Consider the following 27778-nt stretch of genomic DNA (forward strand, 5'->3'; position numbering starts at 1 on the left):
ACACATTCAGTATTTTTATTTAATTTTGTAGCGAACAATTTACATACCTCCCCCACCCCTTCCTTTAAGTTAGTGTGACAATTTTCCATAATAAACTACTTAAAGAGAAGCTTTGGTCAAGAATGGAATGAAATAGCAAAACAAAAAACCAAAAAACAAAACCCAAATCACTGCTGCTTTTAAAAAACCAACACTTTCACCAATTATCCTCAAACAAAACACACAACAAGGTTTGCGCCATATGTGTCTTCAGTGTTTCCTGGCGGCCGGCTCTCCTGCCCATCATGCGAATGGCGGAGCTGCCCGGCGCAGCCTGTCTGTCCTCATGCTGGATCTGGGCGGCTCACTCAGCTTCACATTATCCGAAGGCCCTGGATAGAAGACTCTAAGGTCTGGAGAGCGGCAGGAAGAACACCGATGGTCAGTGGGGACCGGCCATCCTGGCGTTTTCCCCAAGGCACTACCCCACACCCCCTCCTTCCTGGCTGTGACCCGCTCCCTCTGAGACGGGCTCCGGGACTATGGCCTGCAGAGACTCTCCCAGGCAGGACTCCCCCCTGCTGGCCCTTCCTGGCCCTGCGTCGCCTTGTCCCCACGGCCCCAGCCCACAGGCTCTGGGCACACGCCTGCTCCCAGGGCACGTATGTGCTTATCATCTGTGTCACTGGCCCTCACTCCAGGTGCCCTGATGGCAGGCACTCCCGTGTTTCTGTGGCCCCCATGCAGTCAGCCTGGTGCACAACGCCTAGCGGTGCTCAAAGGCGGACGGACCAGAGAGGAAAATGCGCTGGAACTTCCCAGCTCACTCGCACAGGAGAGAAAGGACTTGGCCGCAGGGATCAAAGAATGAAGGGCGGAGCTACCTGCCCAGGTGGAGCTAATTGCACAGGTGCACGATGCCCCAAAGCAGGTGAAGGTAACAAGGGTGAGGAGAGACTTGTAGAGGCAGCAACATCAATCATGGAACCACACAGGCAGTGGCAGAATTCTGTAAACATTTAACTTCTGGGGGTTAAGTCCGCAGAGTTGCACACCTGAGCTGCTCTCTTAGCCCTGCCCCTTCTCCCCACCTCCTTATCCCAACCCCGAAGCTGGAGGGTGCAGAGGCCTCCGGGGTTTGTCCCTCATGGTCACAACACCCCTCCACGCGGCCTCCTAAATCCCTCTAGCCCAGAACCTCCTGGCCACCCCCTGCCCCCCAGCACGGCTGGAGGCACATCCCTGCCACCCGTTCACTCCAGCAGCCTCTGTCCAGAGTCCAGGCCACCTGCACGTCACAGCAGGTGCCTTTCCACGTCGGTTCCAGAGCAGCCCCCAGCTGCCCACAGGCAGGGCCCGCTCTGCTCTGCTTCAGCAGGCCCCACGGCAGGGCCTGAGTGCAGCACGCGCCCCCTGAGCCGCTCGGCTGCTCTGCACATGCTGCCCCTGCAGCTCAGACCGCTCGCCCGGAGAGGCAACTCAGGCAGTTCGTGCAGCCCCCCAATTCCTCAAGGTGTAAACAGAGGCGCTGGCTCCTCTCCCGGAGCTCCACCCGACCCCCACCCTCCTCTCTCTCCCAGGACGAGCTCCCCGAGGGCTCCTTCACGTCCACGTCCTCAATGCCAGCACCTGGCCTGGCACCCGGCAGGCAGGCAGTGAGTGCTGATCCGATTAGTTGGTGTCAACCATGAACACATGTCTACAGAGTTCAGCTAGTCCGGGCCCAACCTGGGGCCCGCCACAAAAGCAGCCCCCAGCACCCCTCAGTGACTCCGAGGACATCCAGAAGTGTGGACTCCACCTCAGTGAGCAAGTGCGGCTCTCTCCTGCTAACAACTCCCAGGGTTTCAAGAGAACCACAGCCAGTGCACTGCACTCCTGACGTGCACTGCGCTCCTGACGTGCACTGCAGTTGACGGCTGGGTCCAAGAAATGAGGACCAGTCTTCTCATGGGAAGACTTTTAACACAAACGACATCTGTTCTGAAAGATAGACGATACCTTGAAATCCCAAATGGTCATGGCTCCATCGATGCCAGTAGTGCAAAATTTGCGACAATCTTGCTTGTCCACCTCATAAATAGACACTTGACTGAAAAAAGGCAAAGACAAGAGAGAGACTGTAAGGCACATGGTGAAAGTGAGCTCCAGCCTTCCTAGAAGGGTAACAGCGTCTTCAGGAAACGAATTGTCTATCAATTCCTTTAAAGTGTCCATAGGTATTAGTCTGTAGCCATCTGACTCAGAAAATATTAAAATGTATTTTATTACCAGATGTCCAGAAAAGAAAAAGACTAGAAAGAGAGAAAAGTTAAGAACGTGCATTAATTAGAGGGACGTGGAGAAGCAGGACAATTCAGGCCACACAGCATGTACCCTGCGGAGCCAGGAGAGGCCACGACCACAGCTGTGACTGAAATGGACACACTGCTTAAAAAAATACTAGAGGCATCATGAAGCACGACTGAAATCCAACTGGCTCCAAACCAAAACTCCCAAATTACCCTCTAGGACAATGAGGGCATATGAGTCAAAAGCTCTCCTTACATTTGAAATTAATCATTATTAATATTAGCAACATCCAGACACACCACAAAATTCCAACCAAGCTCAGCAGAGGAGATTGATGAAGCAACTTGGCTTAGCCTGATTATCTGAAAAACTTTCAAGAAAACCAATTCCACAGCTCAGACAATATTTGTCTTTCTCCCCGAAATGCCTAGAACATTCCCTCTGGGGAAGGGGATGGCACACACCATCTGTTTCTCCACAGCCTATGGGCTAGAGAATAGCCTTTACAATTTTAAGTGCTTAGAAAAAAATTAAAAGGCTATTATTTCATGATATGAAAATTATGTGAAATTCACATTTCAGTGTCTATAAAGTTTTATTTTATTTTTAAATAAAGTTTTAAATTAATTAATTTATTTTTGGCTGTGTTGGGTCTTTGTTGCTGCTCGCGTGGGCTTTCTCTAGTTCTGGCGAGCGGGGGCTACTCTTCGTTGCAGTACGTGGGTTTCTCACTGCGGTGGCTTCTCTTGTTGCAGAGCACGGGCTCTAGGCACGCAGGCTTCAGTAGTTGTGGCTGGTGAGCTCTAGAGCGCAGGCTCAGTAGTTGTGGCGCACGGGCTTAACTGCACTGCAGTATGTGGGATCTTCCTGGATCAGGGCTTGAATCCGTGTCCCTTGCATTGATTGGCAGGCGGATTCTTAACCACTGTGGTACCAAGGAAGTCCCTATAAAGTTTTACTGAAATACATCCATGCATATTTATCTCTGTACTGTCCATGGCAGCCTGCAGGCCACATGGCAGGGCTGTAGTAGTTGTCATGGAGACCACGTAGTCCTCGGAGCCTAAAATTTACTCTCTGGTTCCTTATACAAAAAGTGTGCTGGGCTTCCCTGGTGGCGCAGTGGTTGAGAATCCTCCTGCCAATGCAAGGGACACAGGTTCGTGTCCCGGTCTGGGAAGATCCCACATGCCGCGGAGCGGCTGGGCTCGTGAGCCATGGCCGCTGAGCCCGTGCGTCCGGAGCCTGTGCTCCACAACGGGAGAGGCCACAACAATGAAAGGCCTTCGTACCGCAAAAAGTGTGCTGACCCTGCTCTAGGGTAAAGAGGACTTAATATCTGCAAATAAAAGCAGTCATGCCAATCTGCAAAGGTCTTTTTATTCCTAACCTCAAAGTCTCAAAAAGGCAACGAGAGCTGTCTCTTTACAGATACACAGTCTGCAGAGAAGCTTAAGAGAACCTCACAGAAAATAATTTTGAAAATCTTTCAAGACAGAGAAACTTGAAAAGTGTGGAGAAAAGTTCTGCTATGCCTTCAAATGACTACTTTTCAATAGAGCACAGATTATTTCCAGCCTATTTTAAGTCCAGTGGCCCTTTCCGCTGAACATAACAACCTGCAGTTAGAAATTCTCTTGAAGAGGGACTTCCCTGGTGGTCCAGGGGCTAAGACTGAGCTCCCAATGCAGGGGGCCCAGGTTTGACCCCTAGTCAGGGAACTAGATCCCACATACTGCAACTAAGAGTTCGCATGCCACAACTAAGACCCAGCGCAGCCAAGTAAATAATAAAAAAAAGTAATACGAATCTTATAAAAAAAAAAAGAAGAAATTCTCTCGAAGAGAAAGTCTAGAGGTTTCCATTATTCTTCCCATGATCATCTCCCACATTAAAGTCTCTCAACACAAAAGGTCTAGTCAAAGAATACAGTGCAGGGCTTCCCTGGTGGTGCAGTGGTTAAGAATCTGCCTGCCAATGCAGGGGGCATGGGTTCGAGCCCTGGTCCAGGAAGATCCCACATGCCGCGGAGCAACTAAGCCTGTGTGCCACAACTACTGAGCCTGCGCTCTAGAGCCCGTGAGACACAATACTGAGCCTGTGCGCCTAGAGCCCATGCTCCACAAGAGAAGCCACCGCAATGAGAAGCCAGCACACCCCGATGAAGAGTAGCCCCTGCTCACCACATCTAGAGAGTGCCTGCACACAGCAACGAAGACCCAACACAGTCAAAAATAAATTAAAAAAAAAAGAACACAGTGCGTTTCTCCTCTAGATTAAAAAAAAACCCACCAAACTTTCTAGACACGACACAATTCTACTGTCTTATTTAATCACAGACGCCTGATGAAAAATAAGTAAAGGAGTTTTTTGGCTTTGTCATAATGATGCTGAAAAATCTGTCTCTCTAGTTAAAATATCTTCTTACTTGTACACCTTACTTGAAACCCATGGCTGAAGTGACAGCTACCTTTCAAACAGGATATGACTGTCAGGTGCTCAGTATTAGAGGAACACGACATTCAGGAAGGTCTCCTTTTGTCCTCAGTCAAGTTTCTGAGAAAGCAAGACCCAGAAGAGGCTGCATGACAGGCCGCGCCAGCTCACGGGCCCGCAGCAGGGCCTGTGTTCCGCACGCGGGACGCCCAGACCGTCTATGCCCTGAAGGACGTAATGACTACGTGGGGGCGGCTCGCTCTCTGTGACGAGTTGGAAGTAAGAGCCTGCAGCCGGGAAGTTACAGACCCCTCACTGCCCCCGTTCCTGAATGGATGTCTGGGCCCGCAGGACAGAGAACATCACAGGGACCCGTCAGGAAACGAAGAGGGGAGAAGGGCAGCCCAGTCACCTAACACTTCTGCACAGCCGTCGGGACAGGGGCCGGGTGGCACTTACGTGATGCTGTTCTGGTGCAGCGTCTCCAGGGCCGTGTTGCGGTCCTCGGTCGTGGCCCGCTTGTCCATGTTGCGGAAGCGCTCCATGGCCGACATGTTGCGCTGGATGCTCTGTTTCGGGATGTCTAGCTTCGAGACGAAGGTCAAGCAGCCGCGGTCGTCACAGCTAAAGAGCATGGGGCAGCAGTCATGGCCCTGAAACGAGGGATCAGTCAGGCCCTGCGGGGTGTGCGCCCAGCGAGTGCCCTAGCAGAGCGGCCCCACCATGGGAGCCTCTGGAGCTGCTTCCCCTACAAGGCTGCTGCTCCGTGCTTGTGCGCACAGCCACAGGGCACGCCCTGCTCCCGTTCTGGAGAGTAAGCACAGGCTCCGGGGCAAGAGAGATGCTTACAGCGGCCACGACGCTGTTCTCCGAGACGAAGCGCACACTCAGGAGGGGCAGGAACTCTGTCTTCAGAGTTGAGACCCTGAACACAAGAACAGTGTTAACCCGAGATGGAGCGGACCACGCAGCCTCTTCAGACACAGATGACAAAGAACCCGTTCTCATGGGGGCTTGGCAGGATGAACGAACACTTACGTTCCATGACCCAAGCCTCCAGGAATCTCCAGCATGAGCCAGCCCTGAGGTGACCCGCAGACGCACAGGCCTCTGCCCCCTTTGGCTGTGCCCACCCCTCCTGCACCCACCCCTCCTGCACCCCTGCTCACCACCAACTGCCCTACACTGCGGTCCCAGGAGCGCTGGTTCTCTGCCGCCTCGGCCTTGGCTCCCCCTGCCCCGTTACCCACACGCCCTTTCTGCTCCTCCTGCTTTTCCAAAGTCCACCCCAGTCTCTGAAACTCGGCTTGAGTTTCATCACCCCCATGAACAGCCTTCCTGGACCACTTCAGCCTGCAGTGGCTGCTCTTCTCTCTGGCCTCCTAGAGTTGACCATCACCGGCACGCAGGACTGAAGGCCTTTCTCTGCTCCCTTCTCCTCGCCTGTGCTCACATGGGCTCCTAGAGGGCTGGGACCACAGACATTTATGGGAGTCTATTCTGTGCCCTGCCAGGCACTGGGGCAGGAGCTACGGCCACCGATGAACATGACACAGTATTGGCCAGCCAGGAGCTCACATGCGAATGGGCCGTGTGTGTGTGTGTGTGTGTGTGTGTACACACATGTATGCTTCATGATCATCTGGCCGAGAGATTACACAGACACGGCAGCAAACATGCTGGTTGATGAAGTAGGATCATATGGCTCCATGTAAAAGATGATGCGTTTTGAAACTGTGTCTCAGGAGACACCCCTGCCCTATCTCCTTCAGTACGAATGGTATTGGATTAAAGTACTAACACCTCATCTTAGGCTCTCCTGTGGCATACCTGGCTCGTACTACATTAAATACTCTGATACGGAGAAGGGTAGCGGATATAATCTGACTTGCAGGACCGGAGAAGCCAAATAATAAATCAATATGAAGGTAGACAAGAGCTTCTAATATAAGCATGTGCTAAGAGCTTATTATGCATTACAATAAACTGTACAGAAATCAATAGCCATGACAAAACATTACTGAAACAAACAGCAAATTACTATACAAAATGTATACCATAATCCCAGTGGAGTTAAAAAAAGATATATGTGTCTACATATGTACAGAAATCTTCTGGAAGGCTTCATAATTTAGACTGGGGGTGTGTTTAAAAATTAAAAAAAAAAATTCACCCCAATCAGTAAAATATATATTCTTTCTGAAATGTCACTTTGTTGTCAGTGTGGGGCAGTGGGAGTCAGATGTGACTGGTTCCCTGCACAGGGGACAAGTCAGGAAACCCTTACAGGTGGGTTACCTTTTTTTTTTGTTTGTTTGCTTTTTTTGCGATACGCGGGCCTCTCACTGTTGTGGCCTCTCACGGTGCGGAGCACAGGCTCCGGACACGCAGGCTCATTGGCCATGGCTCACAGGCCCAGCCGCTCCACAGCATGTGGGATCTTCCCGGACTGGAGCACGAACCCGTGTCCCCTGCATCGGCAGGCGGACTCTCAGCCACTGCGCCACCAGGGAAGCCCCAGGTGGGTTACTTTCAGCTGCCAACGGAAAGGATTCACCTGGACAGAACCAAGATTCACAAGCGGAAAGGACTGCGGTCACCCTCTCTCTCCCTCTAGACATGATAAGCAGACACAAACTGAAGTCTGATGAGACACACACTGCTCTCCTCAGGGCTGAGCAGGCACCTCTTCACAGCGAGTCTCTGCGATTCGGGCTCCCCCAGTGCACACACCAGGGGGACTGGCTCCCAGGGTGTCAAGTGTCACCGCATGAAGGCCCACATGAATGGAGCACTGTCCACTGACTACACAGAGTAAGAACACATCTCCCACTTCATCTAAGGCGGCTGGATGCCATTTACGTGTTGTGAGGAATTCACAGGAACAGACTAAACTGCCATCTGAAGGAACTCTTACCAGGAGCAAACCAGGAGACTCCTTTGGAGGAATCACAATCAGCACTTCCATTAAGAAGTGTTTCTGGAAATGAGACCTAAGTCTTCAAAATTTCCCCAAATGGACAATCTAAACGTGTGAAGGTAACTTTAAAGGCTGCCTTGCAACCTGGTTCGGATTTTTATGCTGGTGCCCTGCACTTATACCCAGGGAAGGGCAGCCTCAGGCCAGCTGCTGAGATCCCACCCCACTCCTCTCTAAGTCCAGACGAAGGCAGATACTCACTGCACACTTTTTGAGGCATCGGCAACGGACACGGTGCTGTCGTGGCTGACCCAGGCCAGGCGGCTCCCACTGGCGGAGAAGCTGACCCCGTGCACCCAGCCGCCAGTGCCACTGCCACCAAACTCTGACATCAGCTGACCAAAAGGCATCTTGCTGCCCCAGGGTGTACTGGCTGGTTTCTCATCCACTTCTTTAATGTAGGCAGAAAACACTCTGTGGTTTAAGGGCAGGAAGAGAAGGAAAGAGTAAATGAAAATATGCGTATATAGAAACAGGCCACAGGCAGCTGCTGTAAGGTGTCCCAAAATGAAAAGATACTGACTCATCAAAAGCAAAACCTGATGGGCTTCCCTGGTGGCGCAGTGGTTGAGAGTCCGCCTGCCGATGCAGGGGACACGGGTTCGTGCCCCGGTCCAGGAAGATCCCACATGCAGCAGAGCAGCTGGGCCCGTGAGCCATGGCCGCTGAGCCTGTGCCCCGCAACGGGAGAGGCCACAGCAGTGAGGCCCGCGTACCGCAAAAAAAAAAAAAAAAAAAGCAAAACCTGATGACAGACAAGTTCAGATACATAAACCTCTTAAGACACAGAAGGGTTCTAAGGGCTGCCTACAGGTCAATTCAAGTTTGGCCTACGTCGTGTCAGGCACTACTCTCGGGGCATAGCTCTAGAAGTGATGGACACAAAAGCCCTTCCCTCCTGGAGTGCATCCAGGGGAGGACCTTGCTGTCCTGCCCCTCTCCGCTCCCTGGCCCATGGCAGACTCTGCTAAATGAGCACAGCGTACTTTCGTGTCTGCTTCACCATCATTCTTAACACAGCAGTCCAGAGCCCACACAGTCAAATGGTAGGAGAGAGGAAACTATTTGCTACTCTGCAATAAACCACTAGCATTAACTCATTTAAAGAAAGAAAGGGAGGGACTTCCCTAGTGGTCTAGTGGTTAAGACTCCATGCTCCCAATGCAGGGGGCCCGGGTTTGATCCCTGGTCCTGGAACTAGATTCCACATGCTGCAACTAAGGAGCCTGCCTGCTGCAACTAAGACCGGGCAAAACGAAAGAAAGAAAGAAGAAAAGAAGTAAAGAAGGAAAGAAAGAAAGAAAGAAGAAAAGAAGGAAAGAAAGATAGGAAAGAAGGAAGGGAGGAAGGAAAGGAATGAAAGGAAGGAAAGAAAGGAAGAAAGAGACATCCAAAGAGAAAGTCAAGGGAGGCCAGTGAGAGTGGGTAGGCTCTCCCTAGTGTCACCCTCAGGTCCACTGTCCAGCCTTTGTGGCAGGTCTAGTCTGGGATGATGGCGGGTCCATTACAGCCTGGGATCATCAGTCTCTTTCTCTAATTCCATGAAGCTGTGCGTAAGGATGTTTTGACCAGAGTTGGGAAGCAGAAGGGCTAGAGAACAGCTGGGGATCTGCCCTCCAATGCTATTTCTTTATACAGCTTCTCTTCAAAAACTTCTGAAACTTAAAGACTCCCGAAGTGATCTGGGATATTTTCCCCCTAAAACAATAATGGCGGCAGCAGCTCTGGAAGAGGCAGGACAGTGGAGAGGCAAAGGAAGCCTCCAATTATCTGTAAGTTAGATGATGTGACCTCAGAATCTCTGTGCTTTAAATCTGCATCACGATGGCTACTGCTTTAGTCATCAGAAGCCAGGAAAGAACTGTGCTGCCAAATTGAGAGTTCGAACAGAAAAGACCCTTACCCACAGGACCACAGGTCAAAGCCAAGTTTATTTCTGGAAATTAATATTAACAAAAGAATTGTAAGCTATTTGTACAAGGAGATTTTTAGACACAGCCTGACAACCCAGGTGGTATGGTTAAATTGCATCTTCTAAGGGAGCTGTAATGACTCTGCGTAACACATCACAAACAACAAAACTCCTGAATATGAAAAAATCTTTACTGTTAACACTGGTTCTCAAGCAGAAGAGTCAATATTTTTCCAAAAAGTACCTTGACACTATTGTACTCCCACCCCACAGCCAAATTCCCATACATATCCTTTAAAAAAAAATCCCAAACCAAAAACCCCATGAGGATTCTTGGATATAAATCACTGGCCAGGTTTTCTGGAATTTCTCCACATAGCTTACCAAAGAATGCTGCACCCCACCTCCCAACCCACCATGGAGTCAACATGAAGCAACATTTGCTTTTCTTCTGGCTAAGGCCGGGGTGGGGAGGGGGGAGCCTTCTTGATAAAGAACAGCTTTAAAAAGCAATTACACTGTATGACCCCCCTTAAAGCTCTCAGCAAAGTGGCTGTGTTTCTTCTAGTCTCATGCTAATGACAAATAAAGAGCTTTAACTGAAAAGGAACCGCACAATAACAGCTCAGCAGTACTCTGTTCAGCTCTGTTTTGTTGATCTTAGTTTCACTCTGGAATTTGCCCAGTCTGCTGCCTGGGTTATGAAATGAGAAATAACACCGTGAGAGCGGGGGACCCTGTACCTGGATGTTCTGCCTGAGGAAACTTCCTGGCTCTGCCCTTGCATCCCTCCGCCTGCCCCTCCTGGTCCACTGCTTTCTATTGATACCTCCTGATTTCCACACTTGCTGTAGCTCCTTTTCTAGATCACAAGCTCCTTTCATCTCTGGGACCCTCGTGGGGCCTAGCACAGTACCTTACAAAGAAAAGGAACCTCAAAAATACTTGCTGAAAGATGAAAAACGAAGAGCTCAAGGCCGTCTACCAATCCTCACTCGTTCCCACCTGCATTTGAAATCACAGGATCCTGCTGCCAGCAAGACGTTGTTGGGATGCCAATCCAAGCTGAGGACCGTGGAGCGAATGGGTTTTTTAATGTGCTTGCTTACCCACCTACAAAAGGAGAAAACCCATTTTAGTTTATCCATGCATCAAGCAACCGTCCCCAAATGATCTACAAATGTGTGTCAAGCGAAAACACCTACACGTGGTTCTCACGCGGCCACCGAGTGTTCTACCAGAGAGAAGGTGCATTTCTAGAGAAAGAGAGGAAGGGGAACCATATGTGGCCCCTTTGCTCTCCTGTCTTTCAGGCTTTGACGTTTTCATCAGAGCAGCCAGTTCGGAACTTTCCCGGCTACCAGGGGATCCTCATCATTAAGTATATTTATGGATTAACTCTCATACTGTCCCCCATGGACTTTCACATTATGTGTAACTCTAACCTTTGAAATAAAAATTGAGGTTTGAAATCACTTGAATTTTTTTAAAAAATAAATTTATTTATTTTTGGCTGCGTTGGGTCTTCGTTGCTGTGCGTGGGCTTTCTCTAGTTCTGGCGAGCGGGGGCTACTCTTTGTTGCGGTGCGCGGGCTTCTCATTGCGGTGGCTTCTCTTATTGCGGAGTACGGGCTCTAGATGCGCGGGCTTCAGTAGTTGCAGCATGTAGGCTCAGTAGTCGTGGTGCACAGGTTTAGTTTCTCCGCGGCATGTGGGATCTTCCCGGACCAGGGCTCCAACCCGTGTCCCCTGCACTGGCAGGTGGATTCTTAACCACTGCGCCACCAGGGAAGTCTGCTGAATTTTTATTACAAATATTCAGTGATTTGTTCCTTTGTTTTGGGTTAAGTTTGGGTTGTAAAATAGTTTAATTTCCTTTCTAAGTCTCTGAGAAGCTGCAAATTCTTTATTTTTTCACAGAGAAATCAAGAAATTAGCAGAACCTCTTGCTGGTGATGGGCCTCTGACTAACTCTCTAGCTCCACTAAAATGTTTATTTATGTCTAAGATCAGTCATTATTCTGGCCTGATTCAATTTCTGTCCCTAAACTGCTGCTTAAAGACCAATGCTGTTCTGCTGCTTAGAAGCTGAGAGACTTACTCTCGAGCAGAGCACCCTTCCTTGGATGTTAAATCACTTTTCTATAGAATCTTTTTCGTAGGGTCTTTTCTGAAAAGCAGACAACATTCTGACTTGTTTTATAACAGTTGTTTTACCTTAAAGGCGTTTAGAGGTTGTTTTAAAGTACTCGCATCCTACAAATGAATTATAGTGCCATAGCTGAGACACTCCCCTGAACATAATGGCTTGATCAAGGGACAATACCTCGTACTACAGTAAAGCCCAATTTGCCTGAATCTGAGACTATTTTTCAATGAATAAGAATGCAAAGTCACTGAGGTTGAAAGCTACCCAGGAAAAAAGCTGTTTCTAATCTATTTGTTACAGTGAGCCTTCTAAACAATTTCTTGCAGGCAACATTTTGTTAGCCTTATTTTTACACATGCTTGCAAGCTTGCAAGCAAGAAAAACCGCACGTCTTCAACTCAAAATTCAATCTTGGTGCAAATTCACAGACTTGTTTCAAAGAATCAAAATTTCTGAGGTTTTACTAAATTACAAACTGTAATGTGATAATCCCTTCCTTTCCTTGTTTCAGACAGTGACACATGAAGAGTAATGTGTACCCGGCTATTTTTAGTACAAACACTGCCAGTTTTGCACTAAATGACAATTCCCTGTTGAAGCATATCTACCACCCTTTCTGAACACATGCCAGGTAGAGCAGAGTGGTTTCCTTATCAAAGTAAGCAGGAAGGAGTAGTTCAAATAACTTACTTAGCCATTAAATAAATCCCCGTATTTTGACTGGCTCAGCTCCAAGTGGTTTACAGTATAAAGTAAGTACAACAGGCTGATTATATTTCTGAGATTCTGGTCAAATTTTAAAGTTTAACAGTTTAAACAAGTAAAATATTATGCCAGGACACAGATTTGGTATAAAACTTTAAAGAAAGGAGAATATTGTTATCTGTAAGACTCCTAGATATTTTAAGTCAATAGAGATAGGGAAAAAAACTTCCTTAGGGCACTGAGCATCTTTCAAGTTTATAATTTATGTATCAGAGTAAGAAAACAGCAATTTAGACAGTACAGAGTGAGAAGAGTTGTAGCATCTTAAAGAACAAACAAGTCAGGAGATCAGAACATGGAAACCACAGTTCAATATTAATATGAGAAAGATGTGAGATTGGACTCACTGCACACAGAAGAAGGAAAAATGTTCAGAGAGAATGGAGAATTTCAAAGGAAAAAAAAAATATCCAGATGAGGAAAAGATGAAGTTACAGTTAAGCCTCCACCCAGTGCCTCATCACCGAGGACACAGCAGTCCAAATGTATGATTCTACAGAGAAATAAAAATACTCATGTTGCTCACCAGTCATTTTCGGACTCGAAGTAACAAACAGAAATGAGTCGTGCTCCGCTGCCCACAGCAAATTTGTTCTCTAGCGGGGACCACTTGACAAAAGTGGCTGCACGGTTAATTCTCAGGATCACCAGGGTCGGCTTCCAGACACCATCTTTCTGACTCCACACGTAGGCATTGCGGTCAGCCCCACAAGTGACGATGCGGTCACTCTTGGGAGCCCAGTCGATACCTGCAAGTTGAGATGTGGTGGCATCTGCTCTGCCTGGCCATTGACAACTGACACGGCACCAGCAGGAGGGCACCGGCGTAGCAGGGCTGGATGCGGGCTTGGGATCTTCCTCCCCAGCCCATCCTTCCCCACTTATGGTCCTGGTCACCACTTCACACACAAAGGCAAGGATGTTTCTCCGCAAAGTTCCGTAACTCAGGATCCTCTGGAGGCCAGGCAGAACAGAGCTGTTATAATTGCGGAGGTTACAAACCAAGCAGGGGCATTCTTAACACCCAGCCACATATCTTTAGAATATGTGATCTGAAGACCCTTTTCTTCCTTCTTTACTGGATTTTTTTTTTTCTCTGAAAGTACCTTTACTCATTCAGTAACAGACCTTGGTCCATGATATTAACTGAAAGACTGCTATATGACCTACAAATAAAACAACATATAGGGTAAACAATCATCAGTATAGAGGGGAAAATATAAATTGTGATTCTTCTGAAGCTCACTGTTTTTTAAACTAACCGAAATACCTTTTTTACATGATACAGGTTCTATGAAAGAGTCTTTGAGTATCTTTGCATCTAAACAAGGAAAAGACCTAAATATGTGTCTGAATGTAAGATTTATTTTTCTTATTTGATCAGACTTTTACTTACTTGGTGCCTCTATGAAGGATCCCAAAGTCAAGGTCAGTTTGTTATATACCAAGAGTAAAATCTGCTATGATTCAGTCATTTTATAGTTACTGATGAGGTATTTTCTATAAGTATAACTTAACACTGAAGGTATAGAAATACTACTAATAATTTTTTATTATAGATATCTCTTTAAAAATAATTAACATTCTTAACATTTACATGAAAAAAGTAAGAATCAAAGTCTCCATTAGCCATAACTTACAGTGACTTTAGTAGTGTGAACAGTTTATGTTCATTCATCTACAGGAATAGTCAGCTCAATTATTCATACCAGTGAAGGGAAAAATATGGGGAAGTGTATTCTCGGTGATATGTATTTTTATTTTAAATCTATTCATTATAGGACAGCTTTGCAGTTCTCTTTATTACATTTTAAATTTTATTTTATTTTATTTATTTTTTGCGGTACGTGGGCCTCTCACTGTTGTGGCTTCTCCCGTTGCGGAGCACAGGCTCCAGACGCACAGGCTCAGCGGCCATGGATCACGGGCCCAGCCGCTCCACGGCACGCGGGATCTTCCCAGACTGGGGCACGAACCCGTGTCCCCTGCATCGGCAGGCGGACTCTCAACCACTGAGCCACCAGGGAAGCCCTAAATTTTATTTTTAACTACAAAAGCAAACCGACATATTATCATGAGACAAACATCACGATGGGACACATGCAAAGTCAAAAAAGCCCTGCTTCCATTCTTCACACACATTCTTCCCGCAAAGGATACTAATATGGCAAATATTTTCTCCTGTTTTTTATAAATCAGCAGTGGTTGTACATTATTTTAGAACACTGATCTTATCATAATAATTTCCCAAAACATCCCATTGTTGTACTTTTTATTCCCAGTCACTTATTAGAATAGATAAAACTGGAATAAACATTCAGACACACACCTTCTTGCTCTGGTTAAAATGATCTCTATGATAAATTCCCAGAAGTGTGATGCAAAATAGTTATTTTTATGACTGTCTTGTTCTCCTAACTTGATTACCAGCTTCCTGACAATATGAAGCGAGTCTCTGAAACTACTGTGGTGGGCAGACCCTGGAGTGGTCTCCGAGATTCCACCTCCTGTTGTTCACGACTCTGTGGGACCCCCCTCCCTGTGGGTGTGGGCAGGACCCCTGACTCACTTCTAACCAGTGGAATGCTGGGAAGGTGAGATGGATGTGACTAGTGCACAAGATTACCTAAGAGCACGGCACCCCTCTTGCTAGAGACTCTCAAGGTCTTTCTCTGTTACTCTCTGTTGAAGAAGCAAGCTGCCATGAATCTCTCAGCTGCATGGAAATGAATTCTACCACCATCAACCTGAAGGCGCTTGGAAGTAGATCCTTCCCTGGTGGAGCCTCTGATGAGAACAGCCCTTCCGTGGCTGACACCTTGATTACAGCTTATGTGAGACCCTGAGCAGAGGTCCCAGAGAAGCCAAGCCCAGACTCTTGACGCACAAAAAACTGTGAGATAATAAGTGTGTTTTGGTTTAAGTGGCTAAGTGTGTAGTATTTGTGACATAGCGATAGAAGACTAATACATCCTTATCCAGAATATTGCCTTGTAATGAGAAAACTCAGTGATTCTGTAATGATTTTGACAATCTCAAATTTCACCCCATTCCAATATCACCACCACTTTAATTACACACGTATGTATTTTATAAGAATTCCTGAGGTGCTTTAAAAAAAATCAATAGATCCTTATTCTCTAAGAAAAATACAAGGAACTGCCTTCTGCTTCGTTTTATAGTTCTAAGTTTACTTCTGTGGCTACATCTTTCATTTGAATATAGGAGTTGTAAAACCAGAGTCGTAGCCTCAACCTGTTTTTAGATAACATTAGCTTTTAACTCTTTTAAAACACACACTTGTTAAAAAGAGAGTGGGAAGGGCCAATATTCAGTAAAGGCAAGTTCTCATCTCTTGCTAATTTAGCGTTGCATCTTTTTTTGTTTTCCTGCCATTAGAAGACTTCGAAGGAAAAGAAAAGGAATCTAACATCTATCCTGTCTTTCCTATACTAACTATATTTCAGGATAACCAAATAGTAGATGAAGGTAAGCATCTCTTTTATGAATGTATTCCAGCTAACAGAGAAGAAATGATAGATTTAGAATATTATCATGTTGCAGCCACTATTAAATTAATGGCTATAGGCACTAATCATCAACAACTGCTAACATCACAGAAAGAAAGACAACCGGACATTATGTGCCTCCTTCATGAAAGAACCTGCTACCACCTAACTTCAACTAGCAATTCACAGGAAACACAGAGGACGGAGAAATATGTGAAACACCATGGGCTTGCAATCCATAAAACCCAGGCTCTGGAAAACAGTACAGGACAAACAACCTGATTTCTCAATTTTCTTAACAAATAATTTGCAAAGGAAAAGAAAGAAGGGAACCTATAAACTTAATAGATAGATCAACTGATCAAAACCATGTGTGTACCTTATTAGGATGCCAATTAAAACAGACTATTGTATTGGTTATTGTTGAAGAGTCCTTACCTTTTAGAGACGCAAACTGAAATATGAAGTGATGCAATGTCTGGGATGTGCTTGAAAATAGTACAGGAAAAAGAATTGAGAGTGAGCTGAGAACAAGATTAGCTGTGAATTGATAATTGCTGAATCTGAGTCATGGGTATATAGGGGCTCATTACATTACTCTGCTTTTATATGCTTTCTATTTAAAAGTGTCCACAATAAAATGTTTTTTTTTTAAAGGAGATGGTGATCAAGCATTTAACACAAAAGAATAAAGTCAGAGAAAAACACCAGAACTCTGATATCCCTTTGATGCATGCCATACTCTTTTTCTCTGTAGTACTGAGCAGACTTTTCTTCTAAAAAGCTTCAGAGAGTAATTTTCTTTTTCCGTAGTTACTATCTCTCTGAGAAATTATGTTTGATCCTTGGTCTCCTGCCACAGAGTTATATTTAGACTTTTCCAACAACAGCTTTTTCAGATCTAAAAAAAAAATGTCATTTGAGCATTTGGACAGAAAACAGGCCCAAGTTCAAAGGATTCCAGAAGAGAAGCAGGGGGAGAAAAAGGACATAACTATTTCACTTTTTTGGCTATTTCTTTGGTCTTTCATCTTGGCCCTTTCTCATTTATAAGTATTTCCTAATGTTAAAATTCCAATTTAAAATATGAGTGTTCTTATTTTTAGGCTGTAAGGCCACTGGCAAAGGGACTTAAAGAAAATAGGCCAAACCTCATAAAAATAAGGTCATGGGAAAGCAACAGCAACAAAAATAAAAATTATGTCTTTGGTGCTGGTTTGGTAATATAGTTAGTCGGTTCCTGACTGATATCACATACAAAGCACTGGTAAAAACAAGAAGGGATGGTCATAAGTTTTTGCTGGGGATACAATGTAAGGGGTGCAGAGGGTCAAAACATGCTGTTTTTCTCTGATTGCGGGGAAGGATATATTTAAGCTAATCAGTATATTAGGGGATGAGAGGCAAAACTCAAGGGTCCCAATTAAAAAAAAAAAGAAAATTATCATCAGTCCCTGTGCTGCCCACTTAAGTGCAAAAAATCATTGTGAGAAGGGAAACCCAAGACTGTGGTGAGAAATTTATAATTGAAAAGTTAAGGAGAATAAGTTTTGATGTGCTTGGCCAATTGTTTAAAGCAGTTGAATCACTTAGAAAATAGGATAAAAAAGAAACTATGGTAGTAAGGGTCAAAGACTAAGAGTTCTCCCTGAACGCAGCAGTAAGTTAGTATGTTTTTTTAAAAAGTAGCCAGACAGGGCTTCCCTGGCGGTGCAGTGGTTGAGACTCCGCCTGCGGATGAAGGGGACATGGGTTCGTGCCCCCGTCTAGGAGGATCCCACATGCCGCGGAGCAGCTAGGCCTGTGAGCCATGGCCGCTGAGCCTGCGCGTCTGGAGCCTGTGCTCCGCAACGGGAGAGGCCACAACAGGGAGAGGCCCACGTACTGCCAAAAAAAAAAAAAAAGTAGCCAGACATGATTTAACAACAAAGCAATACACTCTCTTGAAATCTGGTATCAAGATATGGTTTACTAAATTCTGAAAACATTGTAAAAATTCTCCATTTTTTCTTCCTTCTCCTTTATTTCACACTTGCTTAATAAAACTCGACACTGCTCTGCTTGCTACCTTTACCCAACTATTCATTGATAGTTTTTGTCAAAGATGAAAGTTACTGTATACTCAGGAATCTGCCTCAGAGCTAATGCTTTAAGATCCAGTCTTCTACAAATTGACAAGAACAAGTTAAAAACTCAATGGAAAAATGGTTAGGAGTTATGAACAGTAAAGTCATGAAAATTAAAACCCAGGTGGCTAATAAACATCTGCTCAACCTTTCTATTAATCAGGGAAATGCAGCTTATAGAGTGACCAAAGATCACTCATCAGTCAGTCTGCTTCTATCAAGCATGTGTGGAGTGTGGGAAGAAAAGCACTCCTATCAGGGCTGCAGGAATGCAGGCGATCTGACAATGCCTGGCAAGGCTGAAGATGCTTGCACCCCTGTGGTACAGCAAGTCTCCCAGAGACATTCACACCTGAATGGAGATCTGCCCAGGGACGCTCAATTTAGCACTAAAATGTCACAGGGAAAAAGTGGAAGCAACTTAAATATCCTTCAATGGAGGAAAGAGTAAATAGATGAGGTATGAAATGCTACCCAGCGGGTAAAAGGAATCAATTTGATCTAGATACACCTACATACAGAGAACTCAGAAACAATGTGGAATGCAAAAGTAAGCCACAGGAGATGCATGCTATGATACCATTTATGCAGTATTTAAAAATTCTAGCCAATAGTACTAAAGACTGCTTACACACACTGACACACACACACACACACACACACACATACATGTATGTGAAAGTATAAAAAATGGACTGGGACAATGTCATACCAATTACAGTGTCTTCTGGGGGAGAGGAATAGGACTGGTGGTGACAGGAGACTTTACCATTATCTGGAATAATATTTCTTATAATAATATACTTCTTATAATCAAATCTTTGTGTCCCAAGTTTTCTGGCACAGGAAAAAAGATAAATAGCTGCTAGTTCTGGGTGGCAGGAATATGAGTGTTTGTTATATTACTCTATGTCCTTTTCAATATTTTGGAATGTCTTCCTTGCCCTAAAAACAACATACAGGAAAATTTTGGAAGACACAGCGTTCCCTTAGGACTTGGGAACACAGCTTGGCTTGCGGTTGCACACACCTGACGTGCTGTCTGGTTTTCGCTTTCATGTCTCATCTAATCTAAGCTCTCTAGTCCCCAGAGTAGGTTGTGTTTTCTGTAACATTAGCAGAACAATGCATACCAGCTGGGCTCAGAGACGCACTTAAAAACTGAGGTCACTATTATATATTTTCTCAAATTTTCTCAAGAAAAATCAGTAAATGCTGCACTAAGTACCATGGCAGACTTCCTTTACTAGGCTATCTGTTTACACAGAAGCGTGCTAGACTTGGAAATGCCGTACTAAGCTCATGTGATCTCCTTTTTTTTTACCTGTGATGTGTCCGTTGTGCTCTTTGAGTTCATGAGCTTTCACCCACTGGCTCCCGTTCTTCTTGTAGATGTGGACTTCGTGGTTATTGGGGCTAAGGGCAATCTCTGGAGAAAAAAGTCAATAGTTAACACCTGAACTCGAAATTGTCACAAAAAAAGTGATGTTACAGTTGGCATTTTAAAAACAGACTGAAAAAAATAAAAAATAAAAAAAATAAAAACAGACTAAAGGAGGGAACAGGAAAGCGGTTTCAGAAAATGGTTCCCAATATTCGTCCTGAAGAATTCCTTTATTATTTTTACCTCTACTTGTACTCCATATTTTAAAATGTTTTCTAGAAAAACTGAATTAAAAAATTCATTTTATTATAAACATATACAACTGTCAATTAAAGTTCTAACCAGTAACAAATAAACAATATTACTATACTTAACTGATATAATTTTATTCATTTTATTTTGTTTTGGCCCAGCCGCTAGGCTTGAGGGATCTTAGTTCCCCAACCAGGGATCGAATCCAGGGCCCCAGCAGTGAAAGTGCTGAGTCCTAATCACTGAACCGCCAGGGAATTCCCTTAACTGACATAATTTTAGTCCACAGTAAATATATTTGACATTTTAGTTTGCCTGTACTACACTATTAAGGACAAATATTTTATTTCTGTTAGACTTTCTGAAATACTAAAAATAGCTCATAGGCTTTCATTACTGCTATCATAGACCCAGGCTGGAACCACTAGTTTATAAAAACAAAGAAACAAACAAACAAAACCTCCAACAACCCTTGATACTACTGATAAAATATATTGAAGTTTTTCTTTACAATAAAGCCAATATAAATCACAAAATAGAATTCTCAAGAGAACTCTCTTAGACCAATCTAAAATGTTAAGAATATACATATATGATGGATTTTTTTGAACTTATACTGGTATTTTTTCCTTTCTAGTTCATCCATTTTTTAAAAATAAATATCGATTTCTTAAAATTAAAGTCTATGACCCAAACTTTAGGTCAATCATTTAATAGTTCCCCCATCTATACATAATATCCAGAACAGGCAAATCCATGGAGACAGAAAGCAGATTAGTAGTTGCCTAGGGCTGGAAGTTTTGAGGAAAATTGGAAGTGAATGCTAATGGGCATACAGTTTCTTTTTGGAGTGATGAAAATATTCTGAAACTAGACAGTGGTGATTGTTGCATAATTCTGTTTAATATACTAAACACCACTGAATTGTATACTTCAAAACGGTAAATTTTATGACATGTGAATTATATTTCAATAAGGCTATTATTTTAGACAGTGAATAAATACCTAACTTTTAAAAATAACTCATGGGCATAATACTACACTTCTGTCTGTTTTTTTTGTTTGTTTGTTTGTTTTTTGCGGTACGCGGGCCTCTCACTGTTGTGGCCTCTCCCATCGCGAAGCACAGGCTCCGGACGCACAGGCTCAGCGGCCATGGCTCACGGGCCCAGCCGCTCCGTTGCATGTGGGATCCTCCCGGACCGAGGCACGAACCCGTGTCCCCTGCATTGGCAGGTGGACTCTCAACCACTGCGCCACCAGGGAAGCCCCTGTCTGTTTTAAGATTTTTTTTTGCCTTCTCCTTGTCATATTACCTGCACTTTGCTTGCTGTACTACACCTACTTCTAAAAGTCTTCTCCATCCCTTTCTAGTTTGCTAGAGCTATAAAACTGGAAACTCAAGCTTATTACGAATAGCATAGTAAACACTAGATTAAATACTGCTCTCAGTATGGTTTACTTTGTAAACCATATGTGTCTTATATCTAGGTCCTAGTATTCTGACTAAATGCTGGGTGGTCAGTGTTACTGTACAACCATCCCAGACATTGGGTTATTAGGGCAATGAAAGATGTCTCTGATATAAACTGTCCTCCAGGTGGTACTGTAGAAAAAGAAGTGGACAAGGAGCCAGAAGGCCTGAGGGCTAATTACGGCTCTGACATTAACTTGGGTGTAACCACTGGAAAGTCCTTCCAACCCTCTCAGCCTCGATTTCTCTACCTGTAAACCAAAGGACTGACCTAGTTCTCTCTGAAGCTATATCTATGTCCTGTTCACATATGATATTGAAATATGTGATCCCTAAAAGTACCTACATCTAAAAGAATCAAAGGTACCAAAATAAAGGAGCAAAGTTAATAGCATACTTACGGGTACGATCCCTGTTCCAAGCATGACAGGTGATTGGCTCTAGTAAAAACTGATGCAGGGACATTATTCTTAGTGTGTTCAAAGGACAGAAAGCTGCAACAAGCAACAGAAAAAGCATTTAAAATGGCAGGCAACCCATATTTAAGTTGTCTGGGGATCCTGAAATGTTTGGGGAAAAATAAAACCATTCTCCCATTGAAAAAGACCAATCTCAATGTCAAAACTTAATCATTTAAATACAATTAGCACTGTAACCACATCAAGGGACTCTAAAACCATGAGTTAAGGACTGTTGGGGTACAAGACATTCACACAGTCTCAAATGATCATCCCATAGATTATTTATTAATTACAAACAGAAAAACATGCGTTTACAATAAAAAAATCTGGCAGTCACCACCTTAACCAAGCAATCAATCTTAGTATCATAAGTAGTGGAACAATATAATCTGATAGGCCTCCTGACAGGAGACAAACTGAAGGGCACACCATCACTTATAAATAGTGACCACTTAATTTATTATCCAGACCAGAATACATTCAAGAGAGCATAAAGGGGCACTATTAATAATTATGCTGCAAAAACAGGCCACAGGACTATGCTGGAGAAACCTGGTAATATGGCCAACCTACCTATGAAGTATTTATGCCAAACATATTGTATTTATGCTAAATCCAATCAACATCTAGACCTAATTTCCGGTTTACAGGAAATAAAAGGGAGTGGAATTAGTTAAGTAACACCAAGGGAAAACAAACAGTTAAAACCAGAATGTGTGCCATCCTATAAAACAATTGGCCTGGACAATTCAAAAGAGGTTGGGGTGGGGGAGGGTGGCTGTTCTAGATTAAAAGAGCTATGAAAACCAAATCTGATAAATGAAACTTGATTGTAAACCTACATTTTTAAAACAGCTGTAAAAGATGTATTTCGTAAAATAGGAAAAATTTGTATTTGAACTACCTATCACACAACAATATGGAATTATTTTCAACTTCTTAACTATGATAATGGTTGGCTGTTAGGTAGGAGAATGTCCTAACTCTTAGGAGATAAAGATAATGAAGTATTTAGGGATGAAATGTCATGACATCTTCTGTAACTTATTTTCAATCATTCAGGACAACAAGTAGATGTATAAAGAGCAAATGTGGCAATACGTCAACAACTGGCGAATCAAGGCAAAGAGTAGGCAGGTATTTGTTATGTTAGTTACTGTTTAAACCTTTTATTGTAACTAAATGAAAAGCAGGAATCTGTGAAACATCATTAAATTAAAAATCAAATCACACTCTCCATTCTATAGGCACCCAAATCTAGATACACTGATGAAGCAACTTTTACCTGAAATAGGAGAAATTTTTTCAAAAAAGCAGTCAGCGGCCCCACCCCCATCCCTTTTTTATCATTTCTAAGAGGCACTCCCACAGCACTCAGACGTTTCAATACTTAAGTACAAGTCAACCTAGGGTGGAGACTGAAATGTGAGATAGGAATTCTGATGCAAGAAGGAAATGAGTGGAAAGGCCATTAGAAGGTTGTAAAGTGAACAATGAAAGTTCAGACAAAGCAGAAATCAATCTTAGTAGAAATCAAAGGAAATGTCTCTGCTAATTGTTATAAGGGAACCTAAAGGTCAAAAAGAGATAAGTGTACCCTTAAATAAAACATCTGATATCTTGAACTGGCAGAGAAATATCAGTGTTTCACATTCTATTCTAAGAGTGAGGATATTTAAGTCATTAATTTTTTTTACGGGTACATGTTCTAGAAAGCACATTGCAACTCACAAATAAAATCTCTAACTCGAAATAAAAAAAAACTTTTAAATGAATTCAAATAACACTGCTTAATTTGTCTATTTTTTTTAAGTAAACCTCCAGAAGCTCAGTGCATGATTCTTTTTCTGATATGATACGCTTACCCATTACAAAAAGTTTTACTCAGTTACTCAAAATAACATGTTGTGCCATAAACATCTGCTTAATTAAAAGCAATTTAGTTTATATGCCACATTTTAAAGGCTTACTTGTTAACTGAAACAAAATTGGTCTGCAAATTAATAATTTAATGTAAATATCTACATGCAATAAAAGCACACATTTCATATACAGTTAAAAAAGAAAAGGTGGACTATTCTGGTGGCGCAGTGGTTAAGAATCCGTCTGCCAATGCAGAGGACAAAGGTTCCAGCCCTGGTCTGGGAAGATCCCACATGCCTCGGAGCAACTAAGCCCGTGCGCCACAACTACTGAGCCTGTGCTCTAGAGCCCGTGAGCCACAACTACTGAGCCCGCACACCACAACTACTGAAGCCCGCATGCCTAGAGCCTGTGCTCCACAACAAAGAGAAGCCATGGCAATGAGAACCCCGCGCACCGTGACGAACAGTAGCCCCCGCTCACCGCAACTAGAGAAAGCCCGCGCACAGCAACAAAGACCCAACGCAGCCAAAAATAAATAATAAATAATTTTTAAAAAATGTTCTCGGGCTTCCCTGGTGGCGCAGTGGTTGAGAGTCCGCCTGCCGATGCAGGGGACACGGGTTCGTGCCCCGGTCCGGGAAGATCCCACATGCCGCGGAGCGGCTGGGCCCGTGGGCCATGGCCGCTGAGCCTGCGCGTCCAGAAGCCTGTGCTCCGCAATGGGAAAGGCCACAACAGCGAGAGGACCGCGTACCGCAAAAAAAAAAGGAATGTTCTCAATTTATATTAAAAAAAAGGTGCAGACAAAGGCTTTCTCATTCTAAACCTCACGGTTATAAGCAATGCAGCAAAGCCTTCAAAAGAGGTAAACATTTACTCAATGGCATAATTATTTCTAAAATTGCATTTCTAATTTCGTTATAGCATTCAAGTTCCGTATTTGGACATACACTTAGACCTGTACTTCCTTCTATAATCATGTGGCTATTTTAAGTCTGTAGGCCAAGACAACACTCATGTTTGTCAGATTCATACGACACCAGTAAACACTGCCTGTATTCATTAAACTCAGTGTGAAAGCAGAATAATGACAACTTGAATTTTGTACAAAGAAAAAGAAACCTCTGTCGTAGGGTGATAATTATAATTTCTAAACGGTGATTCATATTTAAGTGAAATCTGAAAAACTTTGTCTTAACGAGGGTAGAGAGAAGAAAAAGGGAGAGACAAAAAGGTGCTGCATTAAATTTAACAAACTTCTACTGATGAACTTTTAATGTCCAGCACAGAGAGAAAGAACAATTTATAGGACATTATGATTCCAGGGACCCCCTCCACCCCCCAACTCCTTTCTTTACCTATCACTTGAGTCATCCTGGTATTTGGTTAGCCATGGGCTGTGGAGCCAAGAGGACCTGGGTTTGAATCCTGGCTTTGACACACAGTAGCTAGGAAACCCTGGGCAGGTCACTCAATATCTCTAAAACTCATTTTTCTTCATCTGTAAAATGGACACAGAACTGACATCCCAAGGCCAGTGGTATCAGGATTAAATAATACGTGAAAGCATGTAGCTCAAAGCCTAGCCTAAAACAGATGCTCGGTAAGTTAAGTTAGTTAGTTCCCTTTCTTCCTCTGACCCAAGGCTTTTGAACCATTCCTAGAAATACACACCAGTAAGTACCCTCTGAACTTGGAAACAGCTACCTAGGCTTTAAATTCTCGGTCCTGGAGCTTTAAAGTATTTGTACAGTGGGGATTTCAGTTCCCTGCTTGGGGTCAGTTTTCGAGACTGTGATTCATCCAGTTTCTAATTGCTCTCAATACCCAACCCAGCAATAGCAGGTGCTCTGACAAGGTCACCACACCCTCCCCAGCGTTCAGAGACAGGTTCCAACTCCAGGCACCAGTCTCACCAGCAGACCAAACTTCCTTAGGCAGAACCTGTTTCAGCACAGGATTAGTTACCTAGATCTGATACTCTCCCCCAGCAGGAGATTTAATTTTCCAAGAATGATCCCCTCCTTTAACTGTGGTAAGTAGATAAATTAACCTCGGAAGGCCTCCGAATAGGTTGTGTAGGAAGCAGCCACTTACACCTACTCCCTCACAGGGCAAAAAATAGCCTCCTGAATGATACCTTCTCCTTTTCTTTCTTTTTTCCTTTTTTCTTTTTTTTAAGATACCTGAAAAACCCAGGGCCTCCGGGAAACCAAAAGGTTAGATTTAAAAACTGATAAAAGAGGGCAGAACTAGGATAATTTAGGTAATTTCAGCAATGAGTTAAAATAGATAAAAGTAGGTCAGCATTTCCTTCCGGTTCCAAAGCCCCAGTATGAGAACAGATGGCTTTATAATTAAAGATTCTAAACTACAATTTATTAAGTGCCTGCCATGTGCCCAGCAGTGTAGTAAGTACCAGGTTGGGGCCAGAAACATAAATAAATCTGACGCTTTCCTGGTCCTCAAATCTGGGGGGAGAAGCGTAGAAGAGGAAGGGGAGATAGAGAATGCCGAGAAGCAGGGATAACTGCTAACATTTATTGAGCACCTACTCTGGGCCAGGAACTATCCTAAACAATTTATACAAATAAACTCACTGGAGTCTCAGAAATGAGGATCCTATTACTACAGATGAGAAAACGTGGACTCAGAGAAGCAACCTTCCCAGGGTCATCCAAGCAATGGTGGCGCCGGGATGGCAATCTGGGCAGCCCAACCGAAGGGGTGTGGTGGGAAAGGCGCTACAAAAGGGTTCCACGGAGCGACCAGGAGCGAAGAGGTACAACTGTGACTTAGGGGAAGGCGGCACCCAAGCGGGGGGATTCTTAAAGAACTCGGGGGAAGGTTCTTCTCGACCTCGGTGAGGTCCCCCAACATCTGAAGGATGGAAGGCGGCCCTAGACAGGAGCCAAACATTCCAGGGGCGCCTATGGCGCGCAGGGACCCTATTCTAGACGCTGAAGAAAGGAATGAACGGTGCCTCGTGACGCTCGACTGGGGGGAGATGATTCCATTCACCACAATATTAGAGACTGGGATAAATGCCCACAATGGAAGCGCAGGAGAAGCAACCTTTAATTCTGGCATCGGAGAAGGCTTGGCGCTCGAAAATCGTGAAAATGGGATCTGGACGTGTGGGGACCCCAGGGCTCGGCAGGCCGCTCTGAGAACGCGGCTTCCCCGCCCCCTCCCCCCGGCCCGCCCCTCAGCCTCAGGGCCCCACGGCCTAAGCCCCCGCCTCGCCGCCCCCGCGGGTTCAGATCCGGGACGAGGCCGGCCCAGGGGAGGCCGGCAAGGCCAGAAACTCGCCCCTGCTGCTCCTTACCTGGGGGTCGGGGCCGTCCGAACGGGCTCGGAGCGTTGAATTCGCGGACTCTGGTCAGTCGACGCGAACAGGCTCCGGCGGGCGCGGGCGGACGACCGAGGCCCTGAGGGAGCGGCTGACAGATCCCGGAAGTGGCCACGGCGCCTGCGCAGCGCGGCTGGGGCGGTCGGCGCACGCGCACAGCCGGGCGCGCGGCCGGGGTCCCGAGCGCGGCCGGCGGGGGAGGGTCGGGCCTGAGGGGAAGCTGCTGCCTCTGCGAAGTCGGCTTCGGAAAACCGCTGGAAGGTGGTGGCGGGGCAGCGTGGACATCTTACTGATTCCCCCGAAAAATGTCCTCAGACTCACGGACCGAAGTGTGTGGAGCCTTGGCGCTTTCACAAGTGCATTGGTCACGAAATGAGGTACTGAGAATTGGGGCCTTTTGAGCCACACGGACCGACAAATCCCTATGTTTTTCTCCCTTCATAGAGGCCCCGTCAGAGCCTGTCTCCCTCTGTGGGAGTCTCTCCAAGGAACCTTCTCGACCCTTCCCCGGTCAGAATCGCTTGTTCCCTGTTCCCGAGATGGCGCCACAGCACCGAGGAGTTGGGAGAGTTCAACTGCCCCCCAAACACAGGAAGACAATGCCCTGAACTCCTCTTCCCGCTAGACTGGTTGCTCTTGAACCCACAGAAATTCTGAACCGGCTCTCCTGGCGCTGGGGTGGTTTACAAGTTTGACCCCCAATGCTTGGCTGTCAGGTGATGTTCACCAAAGTGAACTCGTCAAATTCCCTACTTCAGAGTCACACTGTGTTCTCTGGGGCTGTTCCTGGAGCAGTAACGCCCTGGAAGTAATCGTTGTATTTGGTCCCATGGCTACAAAG

The 27778-nt window shown here is 45.0% G+C and overlaps 1 protein-coding gene across 2 annotated transcripts; it reads right to left on the bottom strand.

The window, feature by feature from the left end:
* Positions 1–27044, bottom strand: ARPC1A (actin related protein 2/3 complex subunit 1A). 2 transcript variants are annotated; one of them, XM_060124592.1, is made up of 10 exons: positions 26914–27044; positions 21660–21752; positions 19473–19577; positions 13040–13262; positions 10605–10712; positions 7889–8101; positions 5557–5632; positions 5167–5360; positions 1981–2071; positions 1–392 (listed from the first exon to the last, which is right to left on the bottom strand). In XM_060124592.1, the coding sequence occupies exons 2-10, from the start codon at positions 21721–21723 to the stop codon at positions 354–356; spliced, it is 1113 nt and encodes a 370-aa protein (XP_059980575.1). In that variant the 5' UTR covers positions 21724–21752; positions 26914–27044; the 3' UTR covers positions 1–353. The 2 variants fall into 2 exon arrangements, with proteins under 2 accessions (XP_059980575.1, XP_059980576.1); XM_060124593.1 differs by lacking the exon at positions 1–392 and having other exon boundaries at positions 5120–5360.
* Positions 27045–27778: the final 734 nt, after the last annotated feature.

This window comes from Lagenorhynchus albirostris, chromosome 15 (genome assembly GCF_949774975.1).
Source record: "Lagenorhynchus albirostris chromosome 15, mLagAlb1.1, whole genome shotgun sequence".
Lineage (NCBI taxonomy): Eukaryota > Metazoa > Chordata > Mammalia > Artiodactyla > Delphinidae > Lagenorhynchus > Lagenorhynchus albirostris.